The sequence below is a fragment of the Mustela nigripes genome, chromosome 3 (assembly GCF_022355385.1).
Source record: "Mustela nigripes isolate SB6536 chromosome 3, MUSNIG.SB6536, whole genome shotgun sequence".
In the NCBI taxonomy this organism is placed as follows: Eukaryota; Metazoa; Chordata; class Mammalia; order Carnivora; family Mustelidae; genus Mustela; species Mustela nigripes.
The window spans coordinates 76999845-77027829 of NC_081559.1; the positions used below are offsets into that span (position 1 = coordinate 76999845).

At 35.4% G+C, this 27985-nt stretch overlaps 1 protein-coding gene across 3 annotated transcripts in view; it reads left to right on the forward strand.

Moving 5' to 3' along the window:
• Window positions 1-314: 314 nt before the first annotated feature.
• Window positions 315-27985, forward strand: part of DNAJC10 (DnaJ heat shock protein family (Hsp40) member C10) — a 50075-nt gene continuing 22404 nt past the window's right edge. The window contains exons 1-12 of one of the 3 annotated variants that reach the window (XM_059394293.1): window positions 315-406; window positions 1865-2202; window positions 3800-3965; window positions 5239-5289; window positions 16794-16876; window positions 17116-17247; window positions 17803-17896; window positions 18928-19005; window positions 23427-23470; window positions 24136-24273; window positions 26086-26175; window positions 26932-27045. In XM_059394293.1, the coding sequence (XP_059250276.1) occupies window positions 1999-2202; window positions 3800-3965; window positions 5239-5289; window positions 16794-16876; window positions 17116-17247; window positions 17803-17896; window positions 18928-19005; window positions 23427-23470; window positions 24136-24273; window positions 26086-26175; window positions 26932-27045 (1194 nt within the window). In that variant the 5' untranslated portion in view covers window positions 315-406; window positions 1865-1998. The other 2 variants (XM_059394294.1, XM_059394295.1) reach the window with 2 other exon arrangements.

Here is a 27985-nt window from a genome sequence, read left to right on the forward strand (position 1 = left end):
GGGGTTGGAGTTGGAGCCGGAGCCGGAGCCGGAGCCGGAGCCGGATTCCGCGCAGGCGGCCACGTCAACCTAAACCTACACCGCCCTTCCCACCCTGCTGCCGTCGCACCCGCAGAGCCTGCCGCAGGTCCTCCCAGGCCGCGTCCTCCACGCCTTTCCCACAGTGCCCCGCGCCAGGCCCCGCCCCGGCTCGCCGTGGGGACCGGGGCGCGAGGAGCCGACTGGAGCTGCCGCGCTCGTTGCTGCCGGTGCGGCTTGTCCTCCCCCGTCCCGAGCGCGGCGGCCCGGCGGTCCGAGAGGGCGTGCTTCGTTTGCGCGCGCACAGCTTGCGCTCGGTCGGGTGGGGTCCGCCGCCGGGACTTGAGGATGGGGGAGTAGCTGCAGGAAGCGACCCCGCTACACCGAGGTGGGCATGGGCCGGGGCCCGGGGCTCAGCCGGAGCTGGCGGCGGCCTGGGCTCTCCAGGAAGGGCGAGAGAAATGCCTGTGCACCTCAATCTCCCTTTCCCTCTCCTCCGCCCCTGCGGCCGGCTTATTGTGTTCTCGCTCCCCATCTTTACCCGATTACCTACATCGTCACCCTCCTTCCGACCTCGGTTCCCTGCTTTTAACTCCAGTTTCTCACTTAAACCTCAGCTACTCGAGCTCCTCTCTCCCATGTCCGGCCGGAGACTTCATACACCAGCAACACTTAATAGTTTCTTTCACGCAATGCGTCCCATCTTTCCCCTCTCCCGCATCCCATTCTGGAGTGATGGCAGCTAGAAAGCCTTCGTATCGCATTATACCTGCAGCTTCCACCTGTCCCCGAAGCTTGGCACTGATCGAGTAAGCCACACCCACGCTGAGAACGACCGCTAGGCAGGGAACACCACTCATCCCAAAGGGGTGTTTAGGAATATGTTCTCTCCTGCTCTCCAGTCTTGCTTTCTAGTCTGGGTATTTGTTACTCTCCATCTTTACAAAGGTATGTTTTGGTTGCATGAAAAGGAGGAGTTAGGAATGAGCCAAAGACCATTTGCAGGTAAGAAAGTTTAGAAATAGACCTTTAGAATTAAATGAAGAAAGGAAAAACTGAGAATGCTAAAGTTAGTTTTTTTCAAAGCAGTTTGAGATCTTTTGTGATCTGATGAAGTGGAACTTATTTACCCTTTACAGGTGAGCATGTCAAAATAAGTGATTCCTTCTTTTCTGGTTTTTTTTTTTTCTATTTTTATTTATCTCAAACGGAAACATTGCAATAAAATTACACTTCTAGTAGTTATTCTGCTATTTGTATAAAGTAGTCTCTATGTATAGTGTAAGCACTTTTTGAGAAAACTCAGGATAAAACGGCCATACCAAATATGTTGTCTCTTAAAACAATATAAATTAATGCCATTCTTGGGAGAATTATATGAAAAAAGACCCTGTATTTCCTTCTAGCCCCTCCAAAGGATATTTCCTATAAGTGAAATCTGATTAAAATGAAACCGATGTAGACTTAAGTGGCAAAAAAAAAAAAAAAGTAGTTAAAAAGGAAATGATATTACAAAAGAGCAGTTCTTAAGCTAGATAGCAAAGGGAAGGAAACCGCTTTTTCCCAAGCTTGTGTTCTGGTGCTGATCAGAGCAAATAGTTGAATTTGTTTGTTTTTAAAGTGTTCTAGCTAGCTACAACTACATACTACCGTTTACCTTTTATCTCCTTTCTTGAGTAGTTTCACAAATTGGAGAGGGAAGCAGTGAAGGGGCCCCCAGAGGATAGAGTCTGGGTCCTCAACGGTGATTTGCCACTGAATGGAGACTATTACTGGTCATGTTATTTAATAGTGTTAGTACTATTTTTTAAAATGTATTTTTAACTACCTGGTTTCCTCTCTTTAGATTGACAATTTGATGATGCTTGATGCACTCTTGGAGTAATGTGAACAGAACTTCTCCAACTTGCATATTATATCAGCTGGAACCAGCGGTGTATTTTAATGTTCACTTAAATCAGAACTTGTATAAGAAAAAGAATGGAAGTCTGGTTAAATAAAAATGACTATGTCAGAGACTTGAAAAGGATCATTCTTTGTTTTCTAATAGTATATATGGCCGTTTTAGTGGGCACAGATCAGGATTTTTACAGTTTACTTGGAGTATCCAAAACTGCAAGCAGTAGAGAAATAAGACAAGCTTTCAAGAAATTGGCATTGAAGCTACATCCTGATAAAAACCCGGTAGGTAAAATTTTCTTTTTAAATATCTCTAATTAATGTATTTTAGTAAAGTTTTGATACATATTTAAATTTTAAATAAGTGCTCACATGGTTAAGAAAAATCATGTCAAAAATCACAGTTCAGTTTTTGTACTAAGAAGCAGCGAAATACTCTAGTTGAGAACAATGTGAAGGAATGTTGATACCAAAAATTTAATTCCCTCTTAATTTGAAAACTAATTTACAACAGGTCCATTACAGGTGTTAATTCCAAAGCCAACAAAAATGTGGAGTAGTTTAAGTAGTTTTTTTTAATAAAGTAAGTTAGGTAAGGGACACCTGGGTGGGATCAGTTGGTTAAACTTCTGCCTTTGGCTCAGATCAAGATCCCAGGGTCCTGGAATTGAGTCCCACATCTGGCTTCTTGTTTAATAGGGATCCTACTTCTCCCTCTGCCTGCTACTCTCCCTGCTTGTGCATGTTCTCTCTCTAACAAATACATAAAATCTTAAAAAAAAAAAAAAAAAAAGTAACAGAAAAATTATTTCCTTAGAACTGGAAAGGTTCTTGCTAAAAATGGCAGTAGGAGCTAGTAAGAACCAGGCTTCATCTTTCACTGTTTTCTCCCACATACAAATTCCAGACTAGAATCAGAAATTACTACAAATTAAAACTTAATAACAGCCAAAGCCAGTTAATTCCCATCATAAATATTTGATTATGTATTCAATAATGTCATTTTTTCAAAATAAAATGTTTTAATACTTAGAATATTTTTAGTAATTTCTGTAACTTTTTAATGAGATTCGGCTTATCAAGAAGAAAGGCATGGTTTATAATTTTGTTTCCTCTGTAGAAGTTTTAAATAGAGTTATTTTATTTTCATTGCATACAGCTTAGCAGTAGAACTCTTGTTAGTTGGTTATCTTTCCTGAGATCTGCACTCTATTTAGAATTTTTATTTTTCTTATTTTTCTTTTAAAATTACAGAACATGATTTTTAAAGTTTCTGTATGAAAGATGGTAGTCTTTATAGCTAATTATTTTATAGCTAATTATTATTTAGATGAAAGCATTCCTTAGAAATCATTTCTGTGCAACAGTAACAAATGAGGAACATTTCTAATCCAGTTTTGAGTTTTACTCTGACACCAGTCCCATTTAATTATCTGGTGGATTGGGGCACATACCTTTTGTTTTTTGTTTGCGGTGGTTTTTAGTTAATATTAAGTTGCTGTTGCCTCAAATGGAAAAATAACCAACAAATTTCTTTGTAATTGTTTTAGAGGTAGCATAAAATTTACAAATTTGAATGTTTCTAAGGTTTAGTCTTAGTTGCATTTCTTAGAAGGAATGATATACTGTAAAACCGTATCTGTCAGCCTTTGGAGGCATCAATTCTCATTTCTCTGTTACTTTCCTTATTCTTTTTTTTCTTTGGAAGATTGTAGTTTTTTAGAAATACTTTCTTATTTTAACCTGTGATAACACATTTCATGTCATCTCCTCCTTACTTTTTCTCCCAGAAATCTTTAAGATTAAATTAAATCTTCATATAGGCTTTGAAGAGACTTGATCACATACCTAAAACAAATGTTATATCTAATATTTTTAATAGAATAACCCAAACGCACATAGTGATTTTTTAAAAATAAATAGAGCATATGAAGTACTCAAAGATGAAGATCTGCGGAAAAAGTATGACAAATACGGAGAAAAGGGACTTGCAGATAATCAAGAAGGAGGCCAGTATGAAAGCTGGAATTATTATCGTTATGATTTTGGTAAGATGATATGATACTCTGTATGAAATATCGTTTTTATTTGAGTAAATTTTGAAAACTAATTTTGTTTTACTACTAAGCTTATGTAGTTAATATGTGTCACTTTTTTAATATAACATTGGAGCAGAATTCCAAAGGAGGGGAGGGGAAGTAAAATAAACACAGGTATCAAGGCAAGAGAGAGCATTCACTTACCCAGCATTTCTCTTCATTTTTCATTATCCTGAAATGCAGGCTAAGAACTGAGATATTCTTTTGTAGTAGACCACATAAATACTTTAAATTCATATTGGAGTATTTTTTTCTCTAGACTGACTTTTTTTTTTCCAAAATAGTATTTTCATTTATAATCACTGCAGTGCAGTAGGGTGTATCAGATGTCAGCAATCATGTTTCACAGGCTAAATATGGCCTGCCACCTCCTTTTATAAATAGAGCTTTATTAATCATAGAATTATGAGACTATGATAATTATGAGAGTAAAATCAGGTTCATTTATTTACATATTATCTTTGGCTTCTTTCAAATTGGGGGCAGAGTTGAATAGCTATGATAGATACTATACATTCCACAAAGCCTATTTAACTGGCCTCTGCAGAAAAAGTTTGCTAACACCTGGTCTTTATCCATCACTAGTATTATTTTTATATTTCACATAGTAAGAAATTTTCTCACATTGATTTTAATTATGACAATTTATATTTACTAAATAAGTTGATCTCTACTATAAAAATCCTAAGACTATTAAAAAATATTTTAGTGATACCATTTATTTAAAAAAAACATGTAATCTGAGAAGGAAGTAAGGTCTGTAGTCGAGTTAAGAGTAACAGATAGTGTCAATTTCCTAGTTTTGATATTTTATTAAAACTACATAAGTCACCATTAGGGGAAGCTAAGGGAAGGGTACATAGAGGTCTGCTATTTTTACAACTTCCTTTGAGTCTCTAATTATTACAAAATAAACAATTAAAAAATAATAATAGAAATTTTCTGTGGAGATGAAATCATGGGAATATTAGGAACTCCTATGCACAACTATAAGAGTCCCTATCAGGAAATGGATTTTTTTTGTTTTTTATAACTCTTCAGAGGCATCACGAGTGGTATTATTTACTCTCCATTTTTGTTCGTTTGTTGCACATTCTTCAACTTTGAGATTTAGTATAGTAATCTGATTTTTGATGAATAAACAAGAGCAAGTAACCTGTTTTTCTGTGGTAATTTATTTTTATGATGAACTATTAATTTATAATTTTAACTTTTAAATTAGGTATTTATGATGATGATCCTGAAATCATAACACTGGATAGAAGAGAGTTTGGTAAGTTCATGATCATATGGTTTTCTAAAACTAGTCCAAGACCATCTTTTACCTAAAACTCTTAAGGACAGATATATTTGAAATTTAGAATTTTTGTTGTTATTGTTGTTTTAACATGATAATCAGTATTTTTAACTTTTAAAATAAAATAGTTATTTTACCAGCAAAAATAGGTTTATTCAGGAATAGCAGAAAATTGTTACTCAGGACATGCAAGCTATGGTAAAACCATAGGCAAATAAAAGGAACTTTTATCTTATGGAGAAGGAAGTTGGGAGAGGTTTTTCTGAATGAGAGTCCATTAGAGAAAAGCAAGAATTCAAAGTGATAACAGTTTCTTTAGCTGATTTGCAGGGGTAGTCAATTTCTTATAGAAGACTCAATGTCCATCTTTTCCTATTGTGGCCTGTAATTGATCGTTTTTAACTCTTGATGATTCTTTTGTTAGGATCTTCATTTGACAGTTCTTCCTGTAATTGACTTTGAGTGGTGTGCCTCCCCTTTTCAACTTTCCCAGTCTTCTTTAATGAGGTTGTCCCACATTTCTCCCTTTTTGGTCAAGATCTTTATCCAAAAGCATCTCTGATCAAGAGCCAGGATTTCCATATTTAATGGTTTTGTTCCTCAGTGCCAGAAAGGACCTTTTCTTGTCCACACATCCTACTTCAAGGAAAGTACGTAGTAGTTAGAAACCATTTATGATCACATTTGAATAACAAGGAAGGTTAGGCATTTCTCATGTATAGTTCCTATTTATCAAGATTGTAAGCATTGGAGATCATCTCCTTACTGGGTATGTGATTTTTACAAAAGTTTGCCAGGCAACAAAATACAAAGCTTAAAATATATCGTGCAAAACAGAAGAAATAACCTAAATCAGATTTTATGAGGGTTCTAAACCAAGACCCTAGATCAGAAAGTAACTAACTGGGACACCTGGGTGGCTCAGTGGGTTAAAGCCTCTGCCTTTGGCTCAGGTCATGATCTCAGGGTATTGGGATCGAGCCCCTCATCGGGCTCTCGGCTCAGCAGGGAACCTGCTTCCTCCTCTATGCCTGCCTGCCACTCTGCCTACTCGTGATCTCTCTCTGTCAAGTAAATAAAATCTTTAAAAAAAAAAAAGAAAAAGTAACTAACTGAAAATATTTATTGGCACTTCCTCCAACAAAGGGGAGAAAGGTTCTCCCAACAGAAACAAACCCAGAGTTATGGATGCCTCTTGGAAGTCCCCACTTAGGTGGCTATGAAAGCCAATCAGTGAGTATTGCAAGAGCACACCGAATTTACAAAGTGCATTTGGGATAGTACAATGCAAGTATACGTGAAGCAATAGCTAATGAATTTGTTGCAGAAAATAACAAAACCTCAAAGATGTATTAAAACAATATTGCTATCTCAAAAGAACTTTTAGAACAAATGTTATCTAACCATACAACCTGTAAGGTTGCAAATTCAGAGACCATGAATTTGGATAAGAGTTCCAGAGTCAGATAACACATCAGATGAAAGAAGGACTTGTGAATTTTCAACCTTCTAACCCTTCAGAAAAAAACCAAGTAAAGGATTAATTTGATCACAGGATCATGATCAAATTAATGATCATGGATCATGATCCATGATCACAGGATCAGGCTATTTCCAAAAAGCTGATCAAAAAAAGAGGTTTCCCCCTGTTGTAGAGGTTTGGAAAATGCAGACAAAGCCTTCCCTTCTCTCTCACATACAAAGAGGAAAAAGGGAAGTTGGATGTCTAAAAGCATTTATTAGGGGCTTTACTAGGTTTTTCTTTAAAGTCCCAAAAGCTGTGTCTATCCACTCTTTCCAAATAGCAGGGTCAGGTGTGTCCTTTTTTTTTTTTAGTAAAGCATATAGAAGTTGAGCCAGAGGAATCCACTTTCAGCAGTGTCCAGTCGGTCCAAGAAAACCTTGCAATTAGAGATTAGCTTCCGAGTTGGGGGGGAAGTTCGGGATCCACTGAAGCCTACCTGAATTCAAAATGTAGCCCTTGCTCTGGCATAATATTTTTCTAAGAAATGTCAACCTGGTAAATGAATAGAGTGGCAGAACTAAGGAGATAAAGGTGGATATTTCTTAAAGACCCAAGACAAAAGGGAATAGGTTCAGAGCTAGGAAGCTTTTGAGGTTGATTAAAGACCCGCACTATTTGAACTATTTCAGTACTCTGGGGCAAGTTGATTTTATATAGCAGTGAGGTAGAGCAGAAAGACTATAGCTTTGGTGTTAGGGACAGGGAAAAACAAGTAGTTTTTCCAATCTAATTAAGTGGGAAGCTTGGGAAGATGCCTGGTAGTTCCTTGGATCCCTATCAGTGGGAATTAGGAAGGCATTGGAAAGGTGTCTAGAGGACTAAAGACATCTGAAGCACTTAAGAGGGTAACAGTCTTTTATCCAATGTCCTGGCTCTTCTCAACAACAGCAGACACTAGGAGGTTTTGGTTTTGCTTAGCGGCTTTCATTTGCTGGGGTTGAAAATTAAGAATTTTAGTGGTTTGTCTTTCAGGTGACTCATTTAGGCTGTGAGCAGGCTGGTTTGCAAAATTTAATCTGTAGTGGACATAGTTTCCCATTTTGTCTTGGTTCTTTTAACTAAAAGAGACCTGGGTTCAGCTTGCTAATAAACATAAAGTTAAATGCTACCTGTGTGGATTCAGCATGCACAGTAAGAAAAGAATTTTCTTTAAAGATAATTTGAAGTTCATTGTAGTAATCATGAACAGGCTCATCAGGCTTTTTGTGCGCAAGCCTGAATTTTGTTCCAGGCAACAGGCTTAGGAAAGGCTGCTATAATTGCTCAGTGGAGGTTTATAGCCGAGTGTTCTAACATCTTGCCAAAAGTTCAGGGTCTGTTTCTCAGAATCCCTTTCAGGATGTTCTCCCTGGGCTGATTTCATCCAGCGTTTGGCCTGGCCCTCATGAACAAGCATGTAGACTAACTGAAAAATATCTGAGAGACCAGGTTGGTAAGTTTGAATAACTATGCGAAAATCTTCAGCAGACCTATGGGGATCATCACTCACTTTAGGAAACTAACTATGGCTTGTAATTCAGCTTTAGTCCAGGGAACCTAAGAAATTTGGGGGTTTATTTGGATTCTCAGAAGTCTCTAATGGGGCAGGTTTAGTAGGTTCAGGAGAGATGGGAGCAGGGAGAGGTTCCAAATAACTCAGAGAAGTGCAGTTAGAAAATTCAAATGAGGAACCCAAGGGCCTGGAGGAGGTGGAGGTAGAGGTGTGTAGTAGGGAAGGAGGATGATGACAGTGGAGGTGGGGCCTGAGCGTGGCGAGATCGGGGAGGGGGAAGGAGCCCTAGGAAGCCTTTTAGCCTTTTTTTTTAATTGTTCACCTCATTTAGTATAAAAATTGTATTTTGCAGAGGCAATTTTAGGTTCCTGGTAAGATGCTTCAAAATTCCAGGGAATACAGGCATCCCATTCAGTTTTGACAACTGTAGAGCCATGGCTATCCAGTTCAGTTTTGAGGAAAATAAGTTTGGGGAGATCCATAGTTCACCATAATGGTCACTGAAGTTCTAAAATTAAATTTAGTTAAGTGGGTCCATTTACTTAGAAATATGCATAAGGAAGGACCATAGTTTTTAAACATAAAACCAGCTGAAGTCCTAGAAGTACAGACACCCTCAAAGCATTTTGATGACTAGTACCCCATTTATTAGAGTTTTTTTTCCTAAAGCAAAAAGAAAAATTCCTAAACAGCACAGTTCCAGTAGGAATAGTCTGGTTCCAGAAGGAATCAGTCTAAAAGCCAGTACAGTCCCAACAAGAATAGTCCCTATAGAAAAGGTCTGGTCCCAAAAAAGGAGTTGAACCAAAGGCCAGTGCAGTTCCCACAGAAACAGTCTGGTTCCAAAGAAGATTTGGACCAAAGGCCCAACGAGTACTCTCAAGAACAACAAAGCCTTAAAACAGATCCTGAATAAATCCTGGAGAGCTCAAATTGCAGAGAACAGAACTCAAAATCCAGGAAAAAAACCTAACCTCAGATTACAGAGTTGTAAGGAAGGAGTTAGCTCAGTTGACTCTGTGGGTGCCAGCATCTGCTGCTCACCTGTCTCATAGTTGTTGGGGTCCTGCCTGGAGCCCATGTCTGATCGCCAAATAATGTCAACCTGAAAACAGGATATTTTACCAGAAAAAGAAAGGGTTTATTCAAGAATAGCAGGGAATTACGGTTTGGGACATGCAAGGTAGGGCAAAAACATAGGCAAGTCTAACAAACAGCAGAGAGGAATGTTACTTTATGGGGAAAAAGGAGGAAATTGGGAAGGGTTGTTCTGAATGAAAATCCATTGAAGGAAAGCAAGAGTTCACAGTGACAACAGTTTAATTGGCAGATCTACAGACTATAATTGATCATTCTTTTCTGTTAATAATGATTCTGTCGGGGTTTATAATTGACAGTTCTTACTATAATTGATGCTGAGAGGTATGGCTTCTCATTCCAGCCTCCAACTCTAGTGAAGTTTCATTTTATTACTTTTCATCAATACACTGTGGATTAAATAATGTTCTTTGCAGAATGTTGGGCAGTATACTTTTTTCTAAAACATTAATATTTTCTGCAGAGTAAATGTGTCAGTATGTACACAAGAAAGAAAAAGAATGAATGATAAGTGGCCCCAGAACAGTTCAGGACAGGTTTGGATGCCATGAGAGCTTGCTGCAAACTTACGTATAAATTCCCAGTTTTGGAGCTTTTGGATTTCAGAGTTTTGGTTAACTGTGGTTATTTTGGAAACAGATTTACTTTGACTTTCATTTTTGTGAAAATGGATGTAAAAATAACAGTTCTATTAAAATCTTCCATTGCATTTTATAAACTCTAAACTATTGGATTAGATTCTTACTTTCAAAGGCTGTGCAGATGTATAAAATAGGTTTAGTCTTTCTATTTCAAATAAATATTTTACCTCAAATTTCAATTTTATTTTGTTCTATTATCTCATTTGATTTAGAAAATAAAAATAGCATACTAGCTGCAAAAAATAATGCATATAGTGTTTTTCACACATCATCATTATCAAAGATGTCTAATAGTCGCTTGATTTTGAACAGTTTCTTCTGACCAAGAACTGCACTTATTTTCTCTATCCTGTTGGTGAGCCTAGGCCTACAAAGATATTCAGTGCATTTTGTCAATAGTCCTATACATGAGCACTTGAACAAGTTCTTAAAATAAAAAGGTGTGTCTTCTATACAAAGAAAATTGGAAAAATTTGATTTTTTTTTATTTTTGGTAGACAGAAATGGTACTCATATCACAAGCTAGAGAATCATAACTCCACTGAATGTAGTTATATGAACCTATAGCTTTCCTCTATGGCTCTTATTACCTCTCATCAGCTAGTTTGCCAGTGGGTGTTTGGGGACCAGTAGGGCAGAAAACTGGAATTAGAGATAGAATTGGAAGAACTGAACAGAACTTGAAAACTGACCAATTAAATGGGGTAACCCAGAATGAGAGATTTTCCTGATGGTTATATTGCATATGGGTTCAAACATTTTCAGGTGTGTCACTATGGAACAGTTATTAAAAACTGCTAATAATTCATGTACAACCCCCAAAGAGTAGTTAAAAATGCAGCCACAAAACCTTAGACATCATTTTTCGGAAATAATAAGCTAATACTGATAGGTTCAGTGCATAGTTGCCACCATGGCATCTGATCTCTGAAGGTACTCTGTAACTGGGCTGAAGCAAGCTGCTCCAGATGTTTTAATTGAAGAAGCTGAAGCAAGATAGTATCAATTTGTACTTGTGTAAATATGACATTGACCTACTTGGTTGTGTATTTCTTTCTATTACTGGTTATTTCTGTTGGTTTGTGTTACTTAGTTCTGTTGTTGTATAACTATGCATATAATTGCAAAGATATTTTAAAATTATGTTGTTCTCTTTTCCCAGAGAGGAGTTACGCTTTCTTCTGGCTGAGGTCACTAACAGCCTCAGATCAGTTTTATTCAGAGACTGAAATGTTTCAAAAGCCGAGCTTTGGATTTTGAGAGGACTGGTCACTTTCCAGTTCATCTTTATTTAGAGGACCCTTTCTTAGATTTGCCCTGTACTCCATTTTTGTCCCTCTAGCCTCATGAATGTATTGAAAGTTCTGCTCACTTTATTGCCAGTCAACTACCTTTTCTTGAAAATGCCGGCGTTGTGATTTTCACCTCCTTCCATGCTTTGGCCCTCTAGTTCTTTACTATATTGGTAAATGTCTGATGCTTTCAGCAGAAGTCTTATATTTTGTCCAATTTTGCAGTTGTTGTGGGAGAGTTAGTGCTAATTACATAGTTCACTTTTATCAGTACTGAACTCTAGAGTGTTTATAGTACAGAAGAGAAAATCTGATTAGTAAACTCTACTTAAGGTTCTCATCCTTTCTACTGAGCATGTAGTAGGACAGTAGCACTGTCTTTTTATGTGTTACAGAAAAGTAGATTTTTAGTCATTATAAGCAAATTCTAGACAGTATCTGCAAAAGCAGAGGACATCTCAATTTTACTAGTCATTTTGAATAGTACTTACATAATACAGGCATCCTTTTGAAGACAAACTCAAGAAATTGCAAAGGAGCTCACAGCACCTCTGCCTTTTTTTTTTTCTTTTCTTTTTTCTTAAATCCCCATCATCTAACAAGGTGAAATCTAGGATTTTGTTCAATTATTTGTCAGAAAACTCTTCTTTTGAAGAGTAGTTATTGTTAATTTCAATTAACGATTATGAATTGTAATTCTTGTAGTTATGAAGCAGACATATCTAGTTAATACAAGATGTAAAGGCATCTAACAAAACCCATTCAGTGTTGAAGTGATACAAAGCACAGCCTGCATAGGGTGAACTTCTCAACATTCTGGACCATGTTTGCAGGAATGTATGCATAACTGGATCCTTATTAGTAAGGTTTGGGGGAATCTCAGGAATAGGGGCTATACTGGATTGCTTCTCATTGATAAGACTTTTTTTTGAAACCCTTTTCCTTGGGACAAGAAAGATGAAATTCTACCATTGGAAATAATAACACAAACTTCCTTTAATACCCTAAATTTTCTAATTTTTTTCCATAATAGTCACATCAGGGAGTGAATTATTTCTCAATAACTAAAGTGAATCAATGAATAAATAAACATCCTCTTAAAAGGCTTCATTCTGAGGGACAAAAATCGTAGCAAAAATTTTTTAATGTGCAGTTTCATGGAGCTGTTGATTTCACAACTGTGCTGTCTGCCAGCAAGTCCTGTGCTGCCTCTTAGTGAGTTATTACGACAAAGTTCTTCCAAATAATAAGTGGTCATATTATAAGAATGTTTTGTAGGTAAGTGGAAGAGAATAATAAAACATTGCTTTAATTTGTGAGCATCAGTTCCTATTCCAGGCAATTAATATTTAACATACCTAATCTTCACAACAAACATCAATATTGATACTAGGGTTTTTTCCCCAGAAATTACAAACTGCATTTGAGGGGAAAAAACCAATTACATACCTAAGTTCAGCTATTAGGTAATTGTGGTATATTTTACTATATTCATCCATGTTGATTGTTTCTCTTTCTCTGTGATGGAGAATTATACATCCGACTCTGTAGAATTTGGGTATGACCACATGACTTGCTTTGGCCAGTGAAATGTGAACAGAAGTAATGTGTGTCACTTCTGGGCAGAAGCTTTTAAGAGCCAACATGTAGTTCACCATTTTGCTCTGTCAGGAGAAATAGTGTTGTTGAAAATAGAGCCTGCTTCACCGGCCAGGGGTCACGGAGAGTTGCAGCCAACTCAGTATAGACATGTAATAAATGGTAGAAATAAACCTTTATTGTCAGCCCATTGGAATCACTTGTGTACTATAGCATAATCTTTCCTGACTGACACAGTACCAGAGATAGGGCATACACTCAGCTCTGGTTCATCTTAAAGCCTATGCTTGTGCTGCTCTTTTTTTCTTAAATGAAGTGAACCTGTTAGCATTAGAGTTACTCATCAGTTGTCTTATTGACTGTATTCCCTATACTTTTACATTTAGTTTTTTTTTTTTTTTTAAAGATTTTATTTATTTGTTTGACAGAGAGAGATCACAAGTAGGCAGAGAGGCAGGCAGAGAGAGAGAGGAGGAAGCAGGCTCCCTGCTGAGCAGAGAGCCCGACGCGGGACTCGATCCCAGGACTCTGAGATCATGACCTGAGCCGAAGGCAGTGGCTTAACCCACTGAGCCACCCAGGCGCCCACATTTAGTTTTGTCTTACTTAGTAATTTATGCTCTTAACTCTTCGATCTCTGTTACCACTTGTACATTTAGTTTTCTCTTACTAGGTAATTTATGCTCTTAACTCTTTGATCTCTGTTACCTCACGTGTTTATGACCTCATCCTATTGTTACATTTTTCTAAGCTAACAAGTTGTTAGCTGTCGTTGTGTGGATATAAGTGGACACTACTGTAATTGTAGAATTTAGAAGCTGAAAGTTGCATTCTGAAATATACTTGTTTTATTCTTAATAACACAGCATTAAGAATATTTTTTTTTAATTTTACTCAGCAGCAGTGGGAACTGTATAAATACGTTAAAAGTGCTCTGTGAAAACAAAAGTACCAAAAGGACATTTTTTCACTGTGAACAGTTTTGTTTCTTAAATGCCATTCAGATTTGTCATATGTTATACTTTTATTTAAGACTTATGATCAGGGCGCCTGGGTGGCTCAGTGGGTTAAGCCTTCGGCTTGGATCATGATCTCAGGGTCCTGGGATCGAGTCCCGCATGGGCTCTCTGCTCAGCAGGGGGCCTGCTTCCCTTCCTCTCTCTCTGCCTGCCTCTCTGCCTACTTGTGATCTCTCTCTGTCAAATAAATAAATAAAATTTTTTAAAAAAACAAAAGACTTATGATCAGTCCTATTTTGTCTAATCATTTCTTTATCTTTTTATATATAAATACCCATCTCATTTCTTATTTATAAATAAGCTAATGAAACAACCATATTTCTGTTAGAGTCTTCACTGAGTTTATAAAAGTTTTACCTAAGTTATTACCAGTTGGTGGTCCAAGTTTATATGGCAATTATTTTAGCCACTTAGATAGAATGATCTGTTGGTCAGACTTTCTAAACATTGCCAGGGAATAGCTAATAAAATGATAAATTATATGCTTTACCAGTAATGTACAAATTAACTTTTCTCTACAGATCCATGTGTCTTGAAATTGAAAGTAAACATTGAGTTGTTTTTTGAGTAGAGTTGACACACTATGTTACATTAGTTTCAGGTGTACAACATAGTGACTGAACAGCTCTGTAGGTGTGCTGTGTTCTTCACCAGTATAGCTGCCATCTGTCACTGTGCAATGCTGTTACAATACCACAGACTGTATTCTCTGTATCTTTTATTCCCATGACTTATTTATTCCATAACTGGGAGCTGGTAACTCCCACTTCCTTTACCATTTTGCTCTTTCCCCACACATTCCTCCCCACTGGGAACCATCAGTTTGTACTTACATGTCTGATTGTACTTTTTGTTTACTTATTCATCTGTTCTGTTTTTTAGGTTTCACATATAAGTGAAATCATACGGTGTTTGTTTTTCTTTGACTTATTTCACTTAGCATAATAACCTTGTAGGTCCATCTTTATTGTCACAAATGGCAGGATCTCATCCTTTTTATGGCTAATATTCCATTGTATATATACCACATTTTTAATCTGTTAATCTGTCAGTGGACACTTGGGCTGCTTCCGTATCTTGGCTATTATAAATAATGCTGCAGTAAACACAAAGGTGCATGTTATCTTTCAAATTAGTTTTTTGTTTTTTCTAGGTAAATACCCAGTGAAATTATTGGATCATATGTTAGTTCTATATTTAGTTTTTTGAGGAACCTCCCTATAACAATTTACACTCTCATCCACAATGCACAAGTGTCCCATTCTCTGTACATCCTTGCCGTACTTGTTATTTCATCTTGATTCTAGCTATTCTGACAGATGTAAAGTGATATCTCATAGTGGTTATGATTTGCTTTTCTCTGATGTTTAGTGATGTTAAGCATCTTTTACATACATCTGTATATCTTCTTTGGAAAAATATACAGATCCCCTGCACAGTTTTAATCAGATTATGTGGGGTTTTTGGTATTGGATTTTATAAACTTCTTATGTATTTATCTTCTCTGATTTCGGAGGTTCCTTTTTTTTTGGTGATGGTTTTCTTTGCTGTGCAAAAGCTTTTTATTCTGATGTAATAGTTTATTTTTGCTTTTGTTTCCCTTGCTTTAGGAGACATTTCTAAAACAATGTTGTTACTGCTGGGGTCAAAGAAATTTACTGTCTATGTTCTCTTCTTAAGAGTTTACATCTGGTCATTTTATAGATTATAACGCATAATAGATTATTGGCTAGATATCATGTGATATTCAGATCCATTATATTAGCAAATATGTATTTGTGTTTTAAACTGTTAAAAACCATGATCTAATGTTTTTCTAATAAAAGAGTTTAGGTAAATGACTTAAGGACAAAGATTAAATTTAGTCTCCACAGTCCTTACTGTCTTGTGTAGTTGTCTTATTTCATTCTTTGAAAATTTGAAGTAGCTGTCAGAACTGATTTACCCAGGTATGTAACCTGTTCTGCAGTTAGTAGATGAACTTAAATTTCCAGCTCTCTCACTGTTTCTCCTCTTCATTTATTTCTCTTATCCACACAAACTTGTGTATGAGGTTTGGCTGCTGATTCCTTATGCCACATCTCTTCAGAGCTTCATGATGACAAGTGTGTCTTGCTTTAGTCAAGTATGTGCCCAAAGGAGGTTTTTTGCAATATTGTTACTTTGATAGTTGATACACAGTTGACCGTTGAACAGTGCAGGGGTTGGGGCACTGGCCTCCCACCCAGTTGACTTTCCCAAACATAACTACTAATAGCCTTCTGTTGACTAGAAGCCTTGTAGTAACATAACGGTAGATTAACACGTTTTGTATATATGTTATATACTGTTATTCTTAATAGTAAACTAGAGGAAAAATTATTAAAATCATAAGGAAGAGAAAATACAGGTACATTACTGTATCAGAAAAAAATCCAAGCCCATATTGTTCAAGGGTCAACTGTAACATGTTCTCTTTTTATAGAAAAACTTGCACAGGGGCGCCTGGGTGGCTCAGTGGGTTGAGCCTCTGCTTTCGGCTCAGGTCATGATCCCAGGGTCCTGGGATCAAGCCCCGCATCGGGCTCTCTGCTCTGCGGGGAGCCTACTTCCCCCTCTCTCTCTGCCTGCCTCTCTGCCTACCTGTGATCTTTCTTTCTGTCAAATAAATAAATAAAATCTTTAAAAAAAAAAGAAAGAAAGAAAGAAAGAAAAACTTGCACAGAAAATAACAAAGGTAGTATGGAAGATGTATGACTAAAACAAAATTTTAACTAAAATATGCACAAACCTTCAGCAAATAATTCTAAGTTGTTTTGGTTTTATATGCTTTAGATGCTGCTGTTAATTCTGGAGAACTTTGGTTTGTGAACTTTTACTCCCCAGGATGTTCACACTGCCATGATTTAGCTCCCACAGTATGTATTTTTTTACATCTTGATTGTTAAAATTTTATTCTGATCTGCCGAGTGTTTTTTTAATATATTAGGACTTTGTTCTATTATTAGCAATGATAACTATCAATTATCAAATACTTTCATATATGTATGGTTTTATTTGATAAAAATACTCTTCTTTAAGAATGCGTAGCTTGAAGAGTGTTCAAGGAAAGAAAAATTACCTTATCAGGGCAATACTTACTCTTTTTTCTTACTAGTGGAGAGACTTTGCTAAAGAAGTGGATGGATTACTTCGAATTGGTGCCGTTAACTGTGGTGATGATAGAATGCTTTGCCGAATGAAGGGAGTCAACAGTTATCCCAGCCTCTTCATTTTTAGGTCTGGAATGGTAAGGGGTAAAGTTGGCATTTTTTAAATTTGGAACTTTATGACAAGGAAAATACTAGTGAGAACACAATACATGATTTTGTAGAATGTTTTGATTTTTAAATATGATTTTAGGTGCCATCTAACTAGAGTCTAGTCATAATAAACATTTTGGATTATATTGTGAATAATTTAAATGCCATTACTTTGACCTTTCTTTATTTCAAAATTAAATGTTTACCATTGGTTTCTGTCTTAACTGAACCATTATGCATATTGTACTTCATAGTTCACAAAATATTTTACCTGTATTGTCTCATTGAATATAAAGTTCTGATATCTCCTTCTTTTTCTAATGAAAAAACAAACTAGAAAACTATTATAAATAGTGTTGTTGAAATGTCTTTTGTGGAATCTATACAATCAAGATCTGCAGTATATCGTTTGGAAATAGTATTGAGAAATAAATCTTATTGTATTCAAAATAAGGTAAAGTTGAAAGCATTTGGTATTATTCCTACTGAGTTTTTAAAAGAAACAATAAAAGATGTTTTTCTTTTTATAAAAAAAAAAAAAGGCTGCAGTGAAATATCATGGTGACAGATCAAAGGAAAGTTTAGTGCGTTTTGCCATGCAGCATGTTAGAAGCACCGTGACAGAATTATGGACAGGTAATTTTATTTTCATTTCTTTGATTTTCAAGGATACTTTGATTTTGGTATTTTAATTTTTTTCAGTAATAGTGTTAACACGTTGGTCATAATATTGAAATTTTTAAGCTATCTTATCCATGCTTTTTAAAAAGAAGGGAATTTTGTTACTTTTCTGACCTCTGCTAAATAGTTGGTATTTAACAAGTGAATCAGATTTGTATAGAAATTAAAGCAGTTAAGATATGGGAAATGAATATGGTGTGATGCTAGGTGTAATGGCAGCTTTCAGAGTACAATGTTTAGTTAACCAAGCATTTTATTGCTTTCATAAGTGTACTGTATCAAGCAGTCAATTCCTGATCCAGTGTAATTTTAAAGTTTAAAAACTCTTTCCTCTAATCTTAGACTTTTAATTCATCAAGTGACTTTAGGTGGGTTTACTCTGTGATACCCATGAAATGATAGTATTCATATCTAGTAAGATGTTCACACCATTCTCTGAATACAAGTAATGTCTCTGGAACTGTGTTAAATATTAGGGCTGCAGTAATATGTAATTCTCATTGTTTTAGCAAGGAAGGCATTAGTAAACCATTAACGCAGTGTAATAACTATTATGGTAGAGGCAGTCTTAGGGAAACATGAAGGATATAAAAGAACTCAAATGAGGAAAACTGGAAGGATTAGAAGATATTTCTTGAATGAAGTCAGACCCAATCTGTCATGAAAATGAAGAGGAAGCCTTCAAAGAGCACTGTGAACGTTATAAACTGCCATTACTTTGCCATAAATCTAACAGAAAGATGGGCAGCAGGTGGAATAGTATGAGGAAAAACACAGCTAGCTGAATGGGTGGACAAAGCTCAGATCACAGGGGCCTTGGTTACCAGTTTTAGTTACCAATTTCTTAATGAAATAATGAATTAAGATTTTAGATGATGAAAACAATGGAAAGTCAATGTAGGAATTTGATATGCTTCAAGAGGATTTTTATGAATTCCTGAATTCCAGTAATAGATAATCAGAAATTTGCTTAATTTTCTTTCAAGGGAATTTTGTTAACGCCATACAAACTGCTTTTGCTGCGGGTGTTGGCTGGCTGATCACTTTTTGTTCCAAAGGAGGAGGTAATTTTTTTATTTTGTAATGATGAAAAAACCAAGATACTTAATTTTTATTTTTTTAATTGAGATAAAGTTGTCATATAAATAATGTACCTTCATGGTATACAACCTGTCAATACACTTACATATTGCAAAATGATTACCACCATAGCATTAGCTAACACTGCATTTCTGTCCCATAAATACCATTTCTTTTTCATGGTAAGAATATTTAAAATCTACTCTTAGCAATTTTCAAGTGTATGATACAGTAATATCGGTTATTATCACCATGCTGTACATCACATTCCCAGAACCTGTTAATCTTCTAACAAGGAGTTTGTACCTTTTGACTAGCTGTCAGTCTTAAGTATTCTACTGTAGTTGATTTCAGTACTTCAAACTACAGTTCATATCCAGTTACAATTTTTCATTTAACAAATACTTAAATTATTTATTAATTTACACATAAGTTATAGATTACTAATTTGTTGAGATTTCATTTATTTCATTTATGATTTTGTTTGGTGGTCCAGTTTTTCAACTTAATTATTCTCATTATAAATAGTACATTCGGATAACCACAGATATATTTGGCAGTTTGCAAAAATAATTAGTTGTTGACAGATTGTAACCCTCCCAAAATAATAATTTTTTGGTATTATGGACTTTGTCTCATACTTAACATATCAAAAATGTATGCATGTTGCCTTATAAAATATTTGAAGATGACAACTTTCCATTTCTAGGAAACTTTTTACCAGTAAATTAGTTAGAAAATTCAGTACTCTAGGTACCAAACCACAAACTATTAAACTCTATTCAAACAATGAGATCGGTTAAAAATCAGCCCCATTATTACAGAATACCCCAATTCATTAATACATTTTCATATGTTTAATTCCAACATGGGTCTTTAACCCAGACTTTACCTGTCAGCTTCATGCTACTGTATTGAGAACAAATTGCCCTCAGCTAAAATCAGCCACTCACCCCTATCCTGTAAGGCCCATCTTAGGAAGATATTGCCTTCAAGCAAAAATAACCCTTAAATTAGGCTATCATTGAGGAATTTTGTTTCATTTTGGTCTAATGCATAGATTTCTGGTTTTTTCCACACATTAAGAAAACTTAAACTTTCTGACATTCTTTTACTTTTCACCCCAGGTAGATTGTTGTTACATATCTTTAAAAGCTGTATGGTGCTACAGCTCCCTTACTTCTAAATATGTCTCATTGTATCCTAGCATTTTCATGAAAATGATGAGTTTTTTTAAAACTATATTGTATTTTATGAAGCAAAGCTTCCGTATTCATTCTAGGAGGCCAGCATTACCCTGATACCAAAACCAGAAGATGCTACAAAAAAAACCACAAAAAAACAAAAAAACTATACGCTAATATCTCTGATGAACATAGATACATAGATACAAAAATCTCTAACAATACATTAAAAAATTCATTTACCATAATGAAGTGGGATTGAATTCTAGGATACAAGGGTGGTTCAACATTATCAAATCAATCGATGTGATATCAACAATGTGATATCAACAAAAGAAAAGATAAAAACCATATGATGGGGGCGCCTGGGTGACTCAGTGGGTTAAAGCCTCTGCCTTCCGCTCAGGTCATGATACTGGGGTCCTGGGATCGAGCCCCGCATTGGGCTCTCTGCTCAGCAGGGAGCCTGCCTCCTCCTCCTCTCTCTGCCTGCCTCTCTTCCTACCTGTGATCTCTGTCCGTCAAATAAATAAACAAAATCTTTAAAAAAAAAAAAAAAAGCATACGATCATTTCAGTAGATGCAGAAAAAGCATTTGACAAAGTACAGCATTCATTTATGAACAAAGTAGGTTTAGAAAGAACATACCTCAACATAATAAAGGCTGTATACTAATCTACAGCTAACATGATACTCAGTGGTGACAAACTGAAAGTTTTTCTCCTAAGATCAGGGCCAAGACAAGAATGTCCCCTCTGACCACTTTATTCAGTGTAGTACTGGAAGTCCTAGCCACAGTAGTCAGACAAGAAAAAGAAAAGGCATCTAGATCAGTAAATGGTAAATAGTAATAGTAATCAGTAAATAATCACTATTTGCAAGTAACATATAGGAAACCCTAAAGACTCCACTGAATATAGGAAACCCTAAAGACTCCACTGAAAACTATTAGCACTGATAAATGAATTCAGTAAAGTTGCAGGGTGCAAAATCAATATACAGAAACCTGTTGCATTTCTATACCCTAATAATAAAGCAGCAGAAAGAAAAATTAAGAAAATCATCCTATTTAGAATTGCACCAAGAGTAGTGAAATACTTAAGAATAGGGGCGCCTGGGTGGCTCAGTGGGTTAAGCCGCTGCCTTCGGCTCAGGTCATGATCCCAGAGTCCTGGGATCGAGTCCCGCATCGGGCTCTCTGCTCAGCAGGGAGCCTGCTTCCTCCTCTCTCTGCCTGCCTCTCTGCCTACTTGTGATCTCTCTCTGTCAAATAAATAAAATCTTTAAAAAAAAAAAAAAATACTTAAGAATAAACTTAACCAAAAAGGTAAAAGATGTATACTATGGAACTATAGAACATGATGAAAGAAACTGAAGACAATACAAACAAATGGAAAGATACCATTCCATGCTTAAGGATTGGAAGAACAAAATTGTTAAAAATGTCCATGCTATCCAAATCCAATCTGTAGATTTACTACAAACTCTATCAAAATACCAACAGCATTTTTTATAAAAATAGAACAAATAATCCTAAAATGTGTATAGAACTGCAAAAATCCCATATAGCAAAGCAACCTTGAAAAAGAACAAAACTGGAGGTATAACAATCTCAAATTGCAAGATTTCCTACAAACCTATAGTAATTAAAACAGTATGCTACTAGCACAAAAATAGACACAGATCAGGAGAAAGCGTATAGAGCCCAAAAAATAAAGCCGTGCTTTTGTGGTTAATTAATCTACAAAGGAGGGAGAATATGTAGTGGGGGGAAAAGTCCCTTCAACAAATACTGTTGGGAAAATTGGACCACTTTCTTACACCATTAACAAAAATAAAATGAAGTAAGGCCCTAAAAAGTAAGACCTGAAACCATAAAAATTCTAGAAGAGTGCACAGGCAGTAATTTCTCTATCAGCCACATTTTTCCAGACATGCCTCCTAAGGCAAGAAAAACAAAAGCAAAAGTAAACTATTGGGATTACATCAAAATAAAAACCTGCCCAGCAAAGGAAACAACAAAACTAAAAGACAATATATAGAATGGGAGAAGAAAATATTAAAGAACATATGTAGCTCAACACACACACAAATAATCCAGTTTGCAAATGGGGAGGAGACATGAATAGACATTTCACCAAAGAAGACACACAGATGACCAACACACACAAAAAGATCATGATTATGTTGAGCATCTCACACCTCACACCTATCAGAATGACTAAAATCAAAAACAGGAAACAAGTATGGATGAGGATGTGGTGAAAAAGGAACCATTGTGCACTTTTTGGTGGGAATGCAAACTGATGCAGCCACTGTGGCAATATGGAGGTTCCTCAAAAAGTTGAAAATAGAGCTATCATATGATCCAGTAATTACCCAAAGAATATGAAAACTAGTTGAAAAAGATACATAGCTCCCTGTATTGATTGCAGCATTAATTATAATATCCAAATTATGGAAGCAGCCCAAGTGTCCACCAATAGATGAATGAATAAAGAAGTGGCATTATGGTATATAGTGGAATATTCAGCCTAAAAAAAAATAATGAAATCTTGTCATTGGCAACAGCATGGATGGATTTAGAGACTATAATCCTAAGTGAAATAAGTCAGTGAAAAAAAGATAAATACCATATGATTTCACACATGGAATTTAAGAAAGAGGGAAAAAGAGACAAACCAAGAAATAGACTTTGAAGTATAGAGAACAAACTAGTGGTTATCAGAGGGAAGGTGGGTGGGGGGATGGGTGAATAAAGTCATGGAGATTAAAGAATACACTTGCCATGAAGAGCACTGTAATGTATAGAATTGTTGAATCCCTTTGTTGTACACCTGAAACACTGCATGTTAACTACTGGAATTAAAATTAAATAAAAGACTGTTGTATTTTAAATTTAAATGTTCTTTATATATTTTTATCAAATAGAGCCATTACATTTCATTTCTCCAAAATCATGAGATTTCTTAGATCAAGGGGATTATTGATAGGAGCAGAGATTTAAGAGGATCATTGTAAAGAGATTACCTTTAGCTAGAAATCCTGGGAAACTAGGGAGAGAATGTGCACGCGTGTGCATGTGTGTCAGCATGTATGGACATGTACCAGTGGAGTCCAGTCAGTTGCCTTAGAATCACTGTGTTAGTTTGGGGTGAAAGGCAAAATAAAGTACAGACTTAATAAAGCTAAAATTGTGTTACAATTTTTTTCCTCGCTAGATTGTTTGACTTCACAGACGCAACTCAGGCTCAGTGGCATGTTGGTAAGCATCAATTATTTTGTAAAACTATGACCGTATTAAGAAAGATACTTGAGAATTGATTCTAAATATTTTTTCGTAGTTCTTTAAACACTTATTTGTAAATTTTGTTTTTTGATAAGTGTATTCATAGCTATAAAACTTTTCTTCCTAATTAGAATTTTGACATGTGGTACTTTCATTGTCATTCACTTCTAAATATCTAACCTAACTGAATTTTTCTTTAATCAAAGAGGTATTTATAAGTGTGTGTGTCCCTCCAAACTTTATTTCTTACTATTTTTGCAATATTGTTATTTTGTTGTATTTTTAGCTCTCATCACATTATGGTTGGGAATGTAATCTGTATGTTGTTGATACTTTAACACTGTAGGAGCTCCCTTGGCTGCCTGGAAGTTTATCAGTTAGGAAAATTGTGAAGAATCTATGTGTGCTCAAAAATATGTTTTCTATATATGTTTGGTAGAATTTTTATATCTATTAGACCAACTTTATTAATCATGAAATTCAAATCTGGTCATTTATTGTTTAAACTTTTTTAAAAAATTTTAAATTTACAGTAGAAAAGTTGGGGTTTTCTAAATAAAACTAAATTCCTTTAACTTTCTCTTTTACTTAACACGTGACCTGTTTTGGGTTTTTGTTGTTGTTGTTTCTTTGCACTGTAGGATGGTCTTGTTAATGTAGGGTGGATGGACTGTGCCACCCAGGACAACCTTTGTAAAAGTTTGGATATTACAACAAGTACTACTGCCTATTTTCCTCCTGGAGCCACTTTAAGTAACAAAGAGAAAAGCAGTGTTTTGGTATGAGTTACTAATTTCTTTATATATATGTGAACACATATATTCAAACATTATAAATCATTTTGTAAACAGTAACAAGGAAATGAATCCACTTATAATAAACATTTGATATTTAGAATAAGTATTTAATTTCTGGGATTCTATTTAATGGTAAGGTCTGCTATAAGGATTATTTTACAGTGGTAGAAACCATTGCACTTTACAACCCAGAAGTATGGAAAACATTCTTAGATTATATGAATTTTCATTGGTTTCTATTTATATGTGTATTTTCTAATGTTAAAATATAGATCATTCGTATGTTTGGAACTCGTGTTTGTTTTTTTAAACCACTCTGTTAGATTCTGGTATAAACTCAGTTTGGCAATCTACTTTACAGTTCACCTCCCTAATTTTATGAATGAGGAGACTGAGGCTCAAGCTAGTTATCAAGGAGCTAAGATAAATAATGGGCTATTAGATAGGTCCCTAGGGAACTTCAAAAGACAATAATAAATTAAGACAAAGTGTCAATAGTTTTATTTCTGTATTTTAATTCTGCTTTCTTGATGTCAACAAAGGTAACACATATTCACTACAGAAGTTCATGTGTGGGTATAGAAATGTATATAGATAGATCAAAATTCTTCTAAAACCAAACCACCCGTAGATAAGCACCATCAAATCTTGACAAATACTCTTCCAGATCTCTACATACATATATGTGCACTTAGGACTTCATGCTGATAACTTTCCACTTTTATCTGTGGCCCAAACCTCTGACCTCCACTCCAGACCTACATACATATTCCACTGCCTATTTGACATCTCCCCTGGAATATGAACTGATTTTTTTCAAACTTAGATATCTGTACCTATACTGCCAATATCCTCCCATAAATCTGCTCTACCCACAGTTTTCTCTATCTCAGTTGATAAAAAAAAATCCATCCTTTATCATTCAGGTCAAATACCTTGCAGTCATTCTTAACTCTTCTTTTTCTCATAGTCATATCAGGAGAATTTGTGACTCTGTCATTAAAATCGTTTTAAAATCCACTTCCACTGCTACTAGAGCATTTATCCCCTTATAGTATACACTAATATATTATCTTTGTATTTTTATTTTTCTCCCACAGTACATTTTTAAGTTTGATTTTTTTTTTTTTTTTACTGTTATACCTCAACTCCCTAGAAGATTATCTGGCATGTAAGTGGACACTATATATAGTGCCTATGTATATTATATACTATGTGCTAGAGATAAATAACACATAAATGGATAAACCAACAATCCCTAAGTAACAATCCATCCACTAAATGTGACATACTTTAAGTGGATTTTTTAAACAACTTCCTATTTTCTGGAAAATTTCTCTCAGGTTTTTGAACTCTCTAGAAGGTGTTTTTTTTTCCCCCTTAACGAAATTGTGTTTCAGTGTTAATGTAAATTATTTATTTCCATCTTTTATTTTCATGGCCAGTTAATTTCTGTTTAGAAACTATTGTTAGAGCAATGTCTATATTGTTAATTAAATCAGTCCTCTCTTGATATTAGGGACACCTGGGTGGCTTAGTTGATTGAGCAGCTGCCTTCAGCTCAGGTCATGATCCCAGCGTCCTGGGATCGAGTCCCACATCGGGCTCCTTGCTCGGCGGGGAGCCTGCTTCTCCCTCTGCCTCTGCCTGCCATTCTGTCTGCCTCTCTCTCCCTCTCTCTCTCTGACAAATAAATAAAATCTTTTAAAAAAAAAAAAAGAATTATATGGAAAAAAGACACTAAAATAAATGGATGTCGATTTAAAAGATTATAATATGATTCTCTTATTTTAGTTCCTTAATTCATTGGATGCTAAAGAAATATATTTGGAAATAATGCATAATCTTCCAGATTTTGAACTACTTTCGGCAAACACACTAGAGGTAATATTTCTGTTAATGGTAATAAATGGTAGTAAATGTTGGTAACATTTCAAGTCTTACATTTTAAAATCAGCATTTGTTTTATTCATCATTAGAAAGCAGTTTCAAAGGATTGCATATATAAATATAACATATATGTATATATTAGTTATTCTAGGTTAAACTCTAATTGCTGGAGTTGCAACTTCAGGGTGGGTCTGGAGTTCAAGACAACATAATCAGTCCTGAATGGGGCCTCAGCGGGAGTGTCAGAAAAGCCAAGATTCTGATCACAAAGTAACTTTGGATCTGATTTAGAATTTTATGTTCTTGCTTACAGAACTGTTTATATTGTTCACTGAGAACTAAGAAGCAGCATTAGAAAGACTGAGTTTGTAGTAAAATCATTTTTTTTTCTACTCAGTGATCCCAGAGCTAAGTCTGTATCCCTACCAAACTCTGCCAAACCTGAAAAAGCTTCCTTCCCTACCCCCCAACTTTTTAGCTATATATCATTAAAACTATATAATTTTTGGCACAGGTATCTGCTTTTAGATTATATAATTTGGTGATTTTTAGCCTTTAATATAGGATCGACTTACATAACATTCCAAAGAAATGCAGAATATAAGTGTGAGTAAGTCTGAATTTTAGTATTTTGAAGTAATGGGTATGGTAGCTAAAATTTAAATCAAAGAAATAAACAATAGGGCCATTAGAATTTCTTGATTCTGACATTATTTTATCACTTTTTTTTTCCTTTTTATCACTTCGAAGGATCGGTTGGCTCATCATCGGTGGCTCATATTTTTTAATTTTGGAAAACATGAAAATTCAAATGATCCTGAATTGAAGAAACTAAAAACTCTACTTAAAAATGAACATATTCAAGTAAGAAAAAAGCATTCTGCCTAGCCTTATGCTAGCGTGTTTTCTTATTAATTTAATATATGAAATTATATTTTAAGTAACATAAAAAATGCTTATTGGAATCTAGGTTTAGAAAGCCCTAAGTGCTTTTGTTCTTCTGCTGTGATTTTGTTTTTCTATTAAGAATCTACAGTGATGTCTGAAAACAGTTAACTTTCATTTCTCTTTAGTAGCTAGCATGTGATATATCTGTATCAGACAGTTTTTTGGAATGCATACCATAGAAGAATATCATTCCCTTTTTAAAATTCTTATTGGTTTATATAAATAATTTGTACTCATAGTTTAAAAATTAGGATATATAAATAAGCTCGAAAATGAATTAAAATATTTAATATTTTTACTGCTGTTAATAGCCCTACTATAAATTTACTGAGTAACTTTTCAGACTTTTTCTGCATATGTTTTAGTATGTGGGCATAGATATGTGTGTTTACATCATGCGTATTGTAACAGCCAGTGTAATAGACATACCTGTAACTTTATTTATGAGCTTTTTTAATGAAAATGGATTGAGTATAGGGGCACCTGGGTGGTGCAGTTGGTTAAGTCTCCGACTCTTGGTTTCGGCTCAGGGCTCGATCTCAGGGTCATGTGATGGAGCCCCACATTTGGCTCTGTACTTAGTGTAGAGTCTATTTGAGTTGCTCATGTCCTCTCCCTTTGCCTCCCCCTGCCACTCTTGCTTTCTTTATCTGTCTCTCTTCCTCTAAAATAATTCTTTAAAAGCAAAAACAAAGAAAACCCCCCAAAATGGATTCACTATACTGTAGTCCCTCTTTTCTACAGGGGATATGGTCTAAGGCCCCCAGTGGATGCCTGAAACCACAGATAGTACCAAACACTATATGTACTTATTTTTTTCCCTATGCATATATCCCTAATAGAGTTTTTTGGGTTT